At 35.7% G+C, this 13,506-nt stretch overlaps 1 protein-coding gene across 19 annotated transcripts in view; it reads left to right on the forward strand.

The window, feature by feature from the left end:
• ADAM22 (ADAM metallopeptidase domain 22) overlaps positions 1-13,506 on the forward strand; it is a 177,997-nt gene that overhangs the window by 64,671 nt on the left and 99,820 nt on the right. For all 19 annotated transcript variants that reach the window (XM_070424186.1, XM_070424187.1, XM_070424189.1 and 16 more), the window contains exon 4: positions 11,547-11,613. In XM_070424186.1, coding sequence (XP_070280287.1) covers positions 11,547-11,613 — 67 coding nt within the window. The remainder of the gene's footprint in view (positions 1-11,546; positions 11,614-13,506) is intronic.

Raw genomic sequence — 13,506 nt, forward strand, 5'->3', positions numbered from 1 at the left:
TGTCTGTGTCAGCCCCATTCTCTCTCTTTTTTAAAAAATATATTTTATTGATTTTTTTTTTACAGAGAGGAAGGGAGAGAGATAGAGAGCTAGAAACATCGATGAGAGAGAAGCATCGATCAGCTGCCTCCTGCACATCCCCCACTGGGGATGTGCCCGCAACCCAGGTACATGCCCTTGACCGGAATCGAACCTGGGACCCTTGAGTCTGCAGGCCGATGCTCTATCCACTGAGCCAAAACGGTTTCAGCCCATTCTCTCTTAATACGTGTGTTCTTCATGCTGAGGACAACACTCTAGTTATAGAAAGATCCAGACTTTTATAACATTCCATCCAGCAAACCACGTAGGAAGAAGTCTTTTCTTTCTCCACTTAAAAATATATAAAAATCCAAGGGAAAGAATTTGATTGGTCTTGCTTGGTCACATTATTGGATCAAATCATAATACTAGCAACTCATCCCATGATTAACAGTCCATTCATTGAATAGTGAAGCCATTTCCCAGAGGAAGGGGAGGGGTATTATTACCAGAGTAAGGGGATAAGTTTGCTGGGCTGGTGTAACCAGCACATGCCCAGCACAATGAGTTAGTAGATACCTGTGTCAGAAAATCCTGCTTCCGAATTAGTAACTAGAATGCCATACTCTGGGTTTTATAAGCTAAGAATTAACCTGCTTGTTCCAGTTTGACTGTAAAAGCACAGACAGTATGTCTGGAAAAATATGGATCTGTTTGATCTCCACATATTCTTGGTCTTTCTATAGAAGACTGCCAAGTAGATAATACTTAAATATAATCACTTCATAATCTTTATTGTTGCAGAAGGCTTGTAAGTTGCCTACTAGCTGGTAAAATTAAATATGAATGCAAATGAAAAATAAGTAGCACAGTATTTTTATGCTTCTGACAGATTTGGAAATAATTACCTGCATGGGTATTTACCTTTTTTTCTTTAGGAAACTGATAATGAACGGAATCCGGTGTTATAATTCATACAAGGTTTTTTGCCCCTCCCAATGTTCAGAAATCTTCTAGGGTAAATGTCTTCATTTTCTTAATTCTTTTGATGGGAAAAATTATACTTTTTTTCTGTGCAGCATTCTAATTAGGACTGGGTGCAGAAACTAAAAGGAATAAAGATACAAAATATTTTTTTGTAATCCCAGTTTCAACATAGCAATTCATGTTACCACCATACTTATTATAATTTATTATACTTGTGACATATTAACAATACACTAACAGTACAATCAGCCAGCCACAGACTAAAGCTATGAGAAAGGTTCCTTACTTTAGCAGTTCATTAGAATAGCCAATATTGTATCTGTTTCTCTTGATGTGTAAATCTCTGGATAAATTGAGCCTATCCTTTGTTTTGATTTTCATAACTAATCTCCCTTATCCCTTTTCCCAACCTAAGCAATGAGAAATAAATAAGGACAAAGTGAAAATTTTTCCTGATTTAGTCACCCATTTTTAAAGGATTATTTTGTAAAAGATTGTTTAGAATTTATGGCAACAATAACAAGTAAAAGGAAAAAATTCTCCTGTAAAATCTTAACACCCTAAGAAAACAATTGGCTTTTCCTTCTTCATTTCTTTCTTGTTTTATTTTTCCAATTGCAGATGCACATACTTTATATAATTGTCAGTTAGAATGTATATTCTTCCCATTCCATTTAACATTTGCCATAGACATTTCCATATATTGCATATCCAGTTTTGCTACATAAGATCTAATTTGCCAATGTTCCATAATTTGCAAAGGAGTTAACATTTATGTTATTTCCAGTCTTGAACTTTGTAAATGATGCTATTATAAACATAATATAAGGTGTGTATTAAAACTTTTCTTTTTCTGGTATTATTTCTTTAAGAAAAATTCTAAGCAATGGATCAAAGAGTAGAAGCATTTTTGTAATTTAATTTTATAGTGAATTTGAGATAGTTTTAAAATTTGGAAATATGTAGCTACAATGTTTTTAGTAGTTTTTAAAAAATTGCTCATATAAATGTAGCTTTTATTATTTATTGGCTCTATCCCATGTATTGTATCAAATTATCTCCATTTACTCTGTTTCTGTGTGTGTGGGGGGGAATGAAAATCTAAAGCATAGGTTCACATGTGAAAGAAAAAAGAGAGAGAGGTGAGGGAGCACTTATTGATTTTCTTTTTACCCTACTGTCTAATTTTTATTAAGTCTGCCTGATGTAATTTCCATTAGGTCTGCCTTGATTTCATTTATTCTTTTTTTGCCTACATATGAGAGCTTATTATTTCAGACTGTATGTATGAGTTAACCTTTGAACCCAGTCCTGATCAGTGAAAAATCATGATGTAACATCTTTCCCACCATCTTTCCCTTTATAAGAAGCGTTTGGATGATTTTCCTGCCCTTCCATCTTCCTCCCCAGCACCGGAATTTTATCATAAAACTAGATCTCCTTAATTTTCTATGATGGTTATAATCATATAGGCTACCTCCTTAAGACTTTCAGTGGGAAAGTTTGTGCCGATATTTATAGTAGTCTTAAATGTCTACTGGGCAGTTCAGAAAACAAAAGGCAATGGGTTAATTCTGCACCTTGTACCTCACTAGTGGTTTTGTACATCCCATGAACATTGGACATAGTGATTGATCTCAGCTCATTTGAAAATGTTCAGGAGTTGTGAGCGCTTGATTGTATCTCTTGGGAAATCACAACATTTTGTATTTCCTTTTGTTTCCCAGGGATCTAACTCAATCCCTGGCAAGTATGACTTTTAGCATTCTCCATGTCCCATGGACAGAGAAGTATTTTTCATCGTTTTGTGGGTGAGAATTCAGACTATGAAGGGATAAGTTCCATGATCAATTAGGTTATTTTGATTTAGGATAAAAAATTATAAAAAATTAGTTTCTTCTGTCAAAAAATTTAACCTATAGTATTAATTTCAGAACATGTTGGCTTACGGTTGTCAGACATATTCATTGCCTTATAAACTATAAAATCCCTGGATGAAAACTTATACTGCGGCTTTTATTTATAAGCAAGCTCCTAAATGTCACATAAACATAAAAGTACATCTTTGTTATTCTACATAGTAATTGCATACATTCGTTTCTTAATCCACCTGGACAGTTTCAGTTGTTTCCCTAAAACCATGGATCTGCAGATGATGAAAGCCATAATCAAGTTTGTGAGGAGGAATTCTAAATTAGAGAACAAATAATTCCCATAGGATAGTTATAATCTGAATCTGATTTTGTTCCCACATCTTTCCAAAAATTGACAAATTCAGGACTAGAATATATAATAGCATTATACTTGAAAGGCTTTTTTCATTCTCTTTGTATATGTGTATTTTCATTTTTAAAATGGCCAGTGATGATTATTATTTGGTACTTGTTGCCTATGTAAAAAAAGGAAAAATAATGAACCACTTTCTCATTTTCTCACTCTCTGGTTTCTGCCAGTGTTATTCTACTGAATCTGCTATCAGGCATGTTACCAGCAACATACTTGTCTTCACATTTAATAATCTTTTTCTGTCCTTGGCTTCTCTTTAAGTATTTGGAAAGGTTGAAAAGGTTGATCCTCTCATCATTAAAACTCTTTTTTAAAAATACTAATTTATCTTTCCTTTTCTCCTGTCTTTTTAATATGACATCCTTCCCTAAATGGGCACATCCAAGCCTGAGTCAATGTCTTTTGTTCTCCCTGTTACTATCATAGCTCAAATCTATTTCTGTAGATATCTCCTAAACCTGTCCTCTCTCATGAGTTTTCTCCCTATACCTCATGAGAGAGGACAGATACTACTAACATAAGTGGCATCAATAGAGTACAAGTTTAAGATGTTATGAGTGTGTGTTTATGAAGTGACCAGGCTTTTTGTAATCACTTCAGGATCAATATGTCCATCACTAAGCTCATCAACTTTTCCCTTGTACAGGTCTTTTCCCAGATTTTCACATATCTGCTTCCTTAGACATCCAGGCTTATTAAATAATCTGTTGCAGATGATGAGATAAAGAGAAAATTAGAATTTTGGTTAGGGCTAATTTTCTATTGCTGTGTAATGAATTGCCACAAACTTAGTGACTTGAAAGAACATAGATTTGTTTTCTCATTGTTTCTATGGATCAGGAGACCATTTTCAGACTAGCTGGGTCCTCTGCTCAGGATGGAATAAAGGTGCTGGCTGGGGAGGCGATTGCATCTGAGGCTCAAGGTTGTGTTTCAAGGTCATTCAGGTCATTGGCAGAATTCAGAATTGGCTGTATGACTGCGGTGCCTGTGTTCTTGCTAGCTGTTGTCTGTGGACCTCTCTAAGCAACTCAAGGTCATCCTCAGGTCATTGACACATAGTCCCTTCTACAGGCACTGCATGGCTGTCGCTTTTCCAGGCCTGAGGATCAACTTCTGCTACTGCTTCCTGACCTGCTTTCGGGCTCCCCTGCTTAAGTCAGGCCCACTCCATATTCTCTCTCTTTTCATTAACTCTGAGTCAGCTGATAAGGGATCTTAATTATATCTGCAAAATCCCTTTTTCCATATACCGTAACAAAATCGTGGGAATGCTATCCCATCATAGTCACAGTCCAACCCACGCTTGGGGAAGTAATTACGCAGGGTGTATGCACCATCCAGTGGGAATCAAGGGGACGTCTTAGAATGCTACTTACCACAGGTAGGTGGTAGCAAGTATGGTAATGAGTGCCAGCGTTAGTTAGTCAAGCGATGCCATTAAGATGGTTCTACTAACATAAGCGGTATCAATAGGGTACAAGTTTAAGATGTCATTAGTGTGTGTTTATGAAAAGTTTACTAATTCTATATATCGATATATATATATATATTTATATATATATTTTAAAACATACCTAGGAAATGTTTTACTATGTACTCATCTACATTCCACTCCACTAATTGCATCTTAAATCTGTCTTTGATGCTTTTTGGTAAGCAATTCCCACAATGCAACCATATTTCAATGGGAAATTTAAGGTTATTTTGAGAACTGCTACGTTTTTATTGAGAGATACAAGCAAGTACTCTTTGCCTTTATTCTTTGTTATAAAATTCTATACAATTATACATGGTGGCTTCCCAACCCCCTAAGCTAGTCCAGGTAAGGTGCAATGTGAGGTGACTTTCTTCAGCTGTCATCCCAGATAAGGATAATTGCTTCTGGTGAATAATCAAATGATGGCTTTCATCCTATTTCACCCTCTGACCTTTGGAGGAACAGCATTTCTTCTAAGTTGCTTTGTGTGTATGTGTGTGAGCAAAATCACAGTTGAAATGTTATTTTTCTTAGGAAGAAATCGTTAAGAAAAGAAAAAAATGTAGATTCTTATTTGAATAAAGAAAACAGTGTTTCTACTCTGGTTTTCTAAAATGTATTTATAAATAGCATCTGTTTCTATATAAATATAGAGGTTTGTTAATTGCATTCTGCTGATGTGTCTAAATTGATGATAAAGCTTTTCTTTGAGTCATATCTATTTTGTATTCTTTGCTCTGTTGCCTAAACCATTTATTCCAATCTCAAAAGAAGGTATCTCCTTAAAAAGTCTATCTTTAGGGAAGTCACTATTTTTCATACATTTTGCATAAAGCAGAGCCCATTACTAATTTTAGGCTATTTATTCCGTAAGATGTAAGAAAGATAGCTACTCAGTCTTATTCTATTTTACAGAGGCTGAGATTTAAAAATTTACATGATTTTTACAAATACGTTATATAAGCTAGAACATTTTGTAGGAAAAAAAGGAAGAAGTAAACTTTGGTTTTATTTTCAAATCAGTGGTTTATGTTGATATGGTATTTAGCTGATTTGAAATTAAATACTGACTCTTGAAGACAACTGTTTTGTGTGTTTAATTTGGAACCAAGACCATTATATGAGAACATTCTTTATACATATATTCATAGATTATTGTGCTTTAGACCCTCTAGCTTTATACTTGATCTGAGGGAGTTTAAAATGGAATTGGAAATTAAAGTGCTTATCTCTACCCACATGTACACTCAATCTTCATTTCTCTTGATTGACTTAGCATTTCTCTTAGAAAAAAAAAAAGATTCATGGCTCAGTCAGTAATTGTATTCATCTTCTAATTCAAGTCTTTCTTGAACTTGTTCCGGTCAGGCTGACATTTTGCCTCCATTAAGGGAGCCTTGGTGATAGACATAAATCCACAGGATAATGTCTTATTCTTGAGTGCCTCTGAAATGTGTTTCTAACCCAATCTCAAAGTGTCTAATGTGTTTTAGGCCCTAATTATCTTCTTCATTCATCAATGTTTTCTTCCCCCCTATTTCCTGGGTGAACCAGATCTAGTTTTGAGGATATTAATAGCCTATACCACAGCCCGTGAAAGGAGAAATTTGTTGCTACCAGTAGCAAGAAGGTGGATGACATTCACTTCTCTCACAAAGGTCACTTTTCAAGTAGCTGACCTGTGATTTTCTCCTCTGAATGCTTGATGGTAGCTGTATACACTGTATTTCAAATCTGCAATTTCCAACAACAGAGCCATTTCTTATCTGAAACATGGATATTAGCTACTTTTCATGGTAGAGTTTATAGCATTCCATATTATAAAAAACATACACTTAGAAATATACATTTGTTTCCTATTTGAATCAGTGAAAACGTTGAATAAAGGTATAAGCAAAATACTTTTAAGAAGAGCATTTTGCCGAAACCGGTTTGGCTCAGTGGATAGAGCGTCGGCCTGCGGACTGAAGGGTCCCGGGTTCGATTCCGGTCAGGGGCATGTGCCTGGGTTGTGGGCACATCCCCAGTGGGAGATGTGCAGGAGGCAGCTGATCGATGTTTCTGGCTCTCTATCTTTCTCCCTTTCTCTCTGTAAAAAATCAATAAAATATATTAAAAAAAAAAAAAAAGAAGAAGAGCATTTCAACTCCATCCATGCATATCCACACATGTCCATATGTGGATGGAAATTGTGGAGAGTTTTCCATCTGTATGCATACCATTTAGAAGTACAAGAGAGCCCAGGGAAAATAATTTCCATCGCCAGCATCAGAGATACTTCTATTCATCTATTTTTATGCATGTGCATTATAGAAATCAAATATACTGCTCTTGTTGCTACAATATGGCTTGCATTAAATCCAAGGAGAAGTATTTCTTTTTGAAATTAAAATAGGGAGGCTAAACAATATGCAGTCTATTAAAAAGTAAATATTTTAAATGCTTTGCAAAATTGTAGTCATATTGTTGCCCTTTATAACTCTCAGATATTAAACTGCAGTTTAATTCTTAGTTAAACTGTTGCTAATTTCATTATTTGAAGAAAGTATTTTAAAATAAACATAGAAGCAATTCCTTTTTGGATTAGGGGTAATAGGTTTACATATCATCTGTGATTATGATGATGATGATGGCTTTTTTAGAATGCTGATAAATTTCCATGTTATCTACTCTATTAGATTTCTTATAATGACAGCACACAGATAGATGAATATGTGGCATTTTTCACAAATCTCTCCTAAGTTGGAGAAATTCATTCTAACTCATGTAATAGAGATACTTTTATAATGAATCTTCTTTGCTAATCATCTCTACCTACTGCAGTTAGGTTATTTTTAATAGGACTTTCATTTTGAATAAGTCCTTTCATGTACATTGGCTATGATAAAATCCCCAGCAGACTCTTTTTATGCTTTTCTGTTAAAAGGGAGATGTGGTTGTTCAAATCATGGACTCAGGAATGAGACCTACCTGGGAATGAATCTGGTGCTATCATTGACCAGCTGGGCTTCCCACTGGACCTTTCCATACTTCCGTTTCCTGGCCTACCAAAAGAGATCATATGTATACCTACCTCATCAGCTGTCTGTGTACTTTAGTGAGCTACTAATGCATTTAAAGCACCTAGCACAGTGCCTGGCACACAGGCCTCCACACATACTAGCTGTTAGTACTAATTCCACAACTTGAACCCTCAACTCTAAATAGGCTCATCATTTCACTACCTCTGGAGTCACTTGTAGTTTTTCCTTTGCTACAAGTCTGCTTTTGTTATTCCTCTCATTTGAAATGTCCTTCTCTGCCTCTCCATTCCATCCACCTTCTAAGAATGAAGTCTTACAGCCTTCATGAACCCTGACCCGACTGTTCTAATTCTCAGAGATCTTTTCTTTTTGTGCATTCTATGTGCCTACTGTCAGTTCCATTTACTGCGGCTCTCAATAATACATTGCCTTCAGATCTGTTCCTTATATTTTCTTGTTTTCATAATAAGACTTGAAGTGCCATGGGATCAAGTGCCCTTTATATGCTCACATCTTCCTAGGAATTGAATATGTGAGCATGTTGTTGAGAGGTATTTTGTCTTTTTAAAAAATGATTTTGTTTCAAAGAATAAATGGCATAGAAACTAAAAAAGCAGTACAAAAGATCAATGAAACCAAGAGCTGGTTCTCTGAAAATACAAATAAGATTTACAGTCATTTAAGCAGCCTCATCAAGAAAAAAAGAGAGAGAACCCAAATAAGTAAAATCAGAAATGAAAGAGAAGAAGTAACAACTGATATCACAGAAATACAAAGGATTATAAGAAATCACTATGAACAGCTATATGCCAACAAATTGGACAACTTGGGAGAAATGGACAAATTCCTAAAAACATACGATTTTCCAAAACTAAATCAGGAAGAATCAGAAACCCTGAATAGATAACAACTAATGAAATTGAGACAGTAACAAAAAAGAACTTCCATCAAACAAACAGTCCTGGACCCCATGGCTTCATAGGCAAATTTTACCAAACATTCAAAGAAGAAATAACACCTATCCTAAAAAAATAAACATATGGGACTATATCAAACTAAAAAGCTTCTGCACAGCAAAATAAACCATCTAAAAAATGCAAAGGGAACCCACTGAATGGAAGAACATATTTTCCAATGATACATCTGATAAGGGATTACTTTCCAAAATATATAAAGATCTTATACAACTCAACATCAGGAAGACAAATAATCCAGTTAAAATTGGGCAAAAGATCTGAATATACACTTCTCCAAAGAGGACCTACTGATGGCCAATAGACATATGAAAAAATGCTCAACATCACTGATTATCAGAGAGATGCAACTTAAAACCACAATGATATATCACCTCATACCTGTCAGAATGGCTACTATCAATAAATCAACAAACAAGTGTTGACAAGGGTGTGGAGAAAAGGCAACCTTTGTGTGCTGTTGGTGGGAATGCAGACTGGTGCTCCCAAGGTGCTCCCAAGACAAAGAATTATCTGACCCAAAATGTCATTAGTGTGGAAGTTGAGGAATCCTGAACCCTGGATGTCACCAATAGGTGATTGAATTTGTATCCTGGCTATTTAGTGTCTTTTGTGTATTTATTATATCATAAACATTTATTAACCAGGTGCATCATGAATAGTAAATATCTTTCTATCAATGTGTAAAACATACATGATTTTCTTACCTATACTTTATACAGCCAATGCAATTTACCCACGTCTAATGAAATTTTGCTTACTAGCTGCTTATCTATGTTTAAATATCTTAAGAGTGTTTGCCTACGTTATTATAAACTTCAAATTTATTCATTTAACAGACTTGAAGACTCACAAAAGCAAATTCACATTACACCAGTCCTGAAATTTCTAATAAGAAATAAATGTCCTGATTGTTTGAGCCATATGTAGTTGTATTTTCTGCAACTTGCAGCTTAGAGCATCCTCGCTGGTTCCTCATTAAAAAAATCAATAGGAAAATGTATTCCAAAGACAAATGAAACAAGGGCTTAGACAATAATGATATTTTCCCCGAATGGTAATATAAGAATTAGATACTGTAGAAACTGATTATGGTGCCTATGTTAATATGACTCTCATTTGATCATTCTGTTTACATTTCAAGCAACTGTAACTATGGTGCTTATCATGGGAGGACTGTGTGCTCAGAAATGCACTTTTTATTTTATTTTATAATTGGGACAGTTTTGGCTTGGTGACCTTCAGAACACTGTGAAAAAAGGTTTTCTTAATTGGCTGAATGTTTATTCATAGAGTAGATTTAGAATATCAACTGATGGTTGGCATCAATTCAACACCAGCAGGGATCCCCAGTTTGGGATGTGGTGAAAAGAGAAACGTTACTCAGTGCAAACAGCTCAATTATGAAGCAGCACAGCTGTGGAACAGCAGGGCTGTGAGACGGGTTCCAGGTGAGGCAGCCCTGGGGTGAGGCGGTCCTCAGACAAGGCCCCTCCTGGGCTAGACACTTCTGCTCTGCCTGCTCTGCTCCAGTTGCTCTGTTCCGTTCTGGTCTGGTGTGAAGTCTTTGGTGCTTTGTCTTAGGTGTTTCAACTCCAGTTTTCAGTCTTTGGTGAAAAGGGAAAGTGCTCTGCCTGAGCCAGAGAGGTGCTGACTTATATAAAGAGAAGTCCCTGCCCCAGTCTCTGATTAGTCTGTCCTCATGCAAATGAGGACTCCAAATCCTCACGCTTTGGTCCAAAAGGCACTGTCTGGACTGATCAGCATGGAGCCATTCTGATAGGTTGGTGAAGATGCTAATAAGGATATAGCCTGATGGTTCCATTTGGACCAGGGAAACCCCAGTCTTATTGGTTGAAAGAGGATTCCAGGAACTGCTTTATAAGGCCTGGCTCAGATGGCGGGAACACAGTGCAGGCAGGCTGTTCAGTGCGGTTTGAATGAGAGAGCCCTGTTTTTAGACATGGCTGCAAGGCTCTGCTTTTAAGTTTGAGCTCAGTTTGCCACCAGGAACCTTTCTTAGCAGGTATCTCCAGTCCTAGGGTCCACAGAAATTTATAGCTTCTTGTATTATTTCTATTAATGTTAATTTTATTTATATTTTAGTGCTTTAAAAATAATAGACTTCAACACTTTTTGTGTAAATTGTGTTTTGAGGTACTTCCATTAAAGTATGTGGGACATTTTTTCCACATACATGGAATTAAAGAGAAGTGTATTTAAGATGATGCAAATAGTTTAAAATTCTATGAGAAGTTTGTTGTTTAATAGACTTCAAAATAGAATTATTTTATTGCTAATGGTATATTTCTTTTAGCATTCTTTGCCCCCTTTTTATTTTTGTGATGGAAACTAATGTTTTGTCAGATAAAATACCACACACCACACATAAAGAGATGGTGAGGGATGGTAGCAAGTTAGATGTCTTTCTAATAATGGTGTGCTTCTGGTAGTTTCCCAGAACTCCTCAACAAGATCAGTGGAATCAGCTCTGCTAAGCAAGGGGGTGACAGGTGGTGTAGTCAGTTCAACCTCATAACCCTTCAGAAATACTAAGCTGGTGTGTGTGTGTGTGTGTGTGTGTGTGTGTGTGTGAGAGAGAGAGAGAGAGAGAGAGAGAGAGAGAGAGAGAGAGAGAGAGAGAGTTCTATAAAGCTTTATTGTTGTTTTAAAGTCGGAGTTAATGAATCATTAAAACTGGTATGGGTAAACTTGATTTTCAAATGCTTTACATTTTCTCATCCTCTTTAACCATCCTTTATTTTGTTGTTGCAGTGATTTGCTGTCCTCTGAATACATAGAGAGACACATTGAACATGGAGGGAAGATGGTGGAAGTTAAAGTAAGTAAAATTTTTCTCCCTCTCGTGAACATTTTTTCAGAATCTTTTGAATACTGATTACCATTTTAATACTTTCAGTGATATGCCTAATGTACCGTTTGGGGGGTTTTATAACAAAGAATTTTATCAAGCCCTGGCATGGGTGTTGTCCCATGCACAGAAAGGTTGCTGATTGATTGTTGGTCAGGGCACTTGCCCAAGTTTTGGGCTCAATCCTAGTTGGGGACCTGCAGGAGGAAGCCAGTGGCTGTTTCTCTCTCTCTTATCCTCTCTCTCCAAAATTAAATTAAAAATCTTTAAAACATTTCTTTTAGCAAGAAAGTATATTACCAATTACTTTTGAAAATAAAATAAAACCTTTAGTTATTAGAAAAAGAATTGTAAGTACACTGTAGGAGTCATTGGAGGTATGTTTTATAGAATTAATATTGCTGCAAAAGGTTCTTTTTTAATTATATCACAGAAAATAATTTCTGAAATTTGCTTTTAAGGTTAGCACTGAGAACCAAGAGGTGAAATCTTGGGTCAGGATATACATAGCTTTTTATTTTGTTGGGAATGACTTCCCCTGGTAAAATGATAAACTTATTAGATCTATTGGGAAGTCCCAGGGAATTTTAAAACTCTGGAAACACTAATCTCAAGATCTTAGTTCTAGTTCTTGTCATGTCAGTTCTGAAAAGATTCCACACAAATAAAAAGCCTTCTCCAATTATAGGCGTAAGAACGTATGTTGTTTTCTTCCAGTGCACTGATGAATCTTAGGGCATATGAGACTGAACTCCACCAAAGGCTCGCTTTAGGTTCAATGTTTAGGGTAGCAAGTTTTAGCTAATTGTCTATTTTCTTTTGAACAGTATTCAGACTACCTATTCTGCCTTGTCATAATTATATTTCTATTTATATATTTGCTTTCTTTTTCTGATTATATTTGATGCATACTCATTTTAGAAAACTTGTAAGTAGAGATAGCTATATAAAAAAAAAAAATCACCCTTAAACTCTACTGAGGTAAATTTTGTTTTCATTTTGGTGTATTTCCTTTTAGTGTTGTTTTGTTCTATGCACATACTTACATTTTTATATATAAGTATATATAAACATATATACAACGTTATATCTTACTTTTTAAAAAATATATTTTATTTATTTTTTACAAAGAGGAAGGGAGTGGGATAGAGAGTTAGAAACATCGATGAGAGAGAAACATTGATCAGCTGCCTCCTGCACACCCCCTACTGGGGATGTGCCCGCAACAAAGGTACATGCCCTTGACTGGAATCGACCCGGGACCCTTCAGTCCGCAGGCTGATGCTTTATCCAGTGAGCCAAACTGGTTAGGGCTATCTCTTACTTTTAAGAAATCAACATTATATCATCCTATATAATAAAGAGCTAATATGCTAATTAGACTGGACAGCTGAATGACCTTCCAGATGAACTTCCTGAATGACCAGGGGGCTGGGGGCGGGGCCGAGAGGTAGCTGGGGCCACAAAGGCCAAGCCCCTTGCACTAATTTTGTGCATGGGGCCTCTAGTATTGTAAATATTTCCCCAAGTTATTTTCTCTCAAAGCCTATATTCTATGCTTTTCAATTTAAATATATTACTGTCATAAAACTTTTTTATTTAAATTAAACTCTATATAAGTAAATGACTAAAATAAATTACATTGTTCTCTTCAAGTGATGACATGAAACAAATTAGATTTTTTAATGATATGTTAACTAAATGAAGGAAAACTTTTTATTGTGGAAATTTTCAAACATATATAGCAGTGAAAGGAATACTATAATGAACTCCCAACATACCCATTTTCCAGTGTCAACAATTATAACCATTTTGACAGTCTTTTATATCTCTACATATGTGTGTGTGTGTGTGTGTGTGTGT

The sequence above is a fragment of the Myotis yumanensis genome, unplaced genomic scaffold (genome assembly GCF_028538775.1).
Source record: "Myotis yumanensis isolate MYYU_CA2020_CCGP unplaced genomic scaffold, mMyoYum1.0.hap1 SCAF_9, whole genome shotgun sequence".
Classification (NCBI taxonomy): Eukaryota; Metazoa; Chordata; class Mammalia; order Chiroptera; family Vespertilionidae; genus Myotis; species Myotis yumanensis.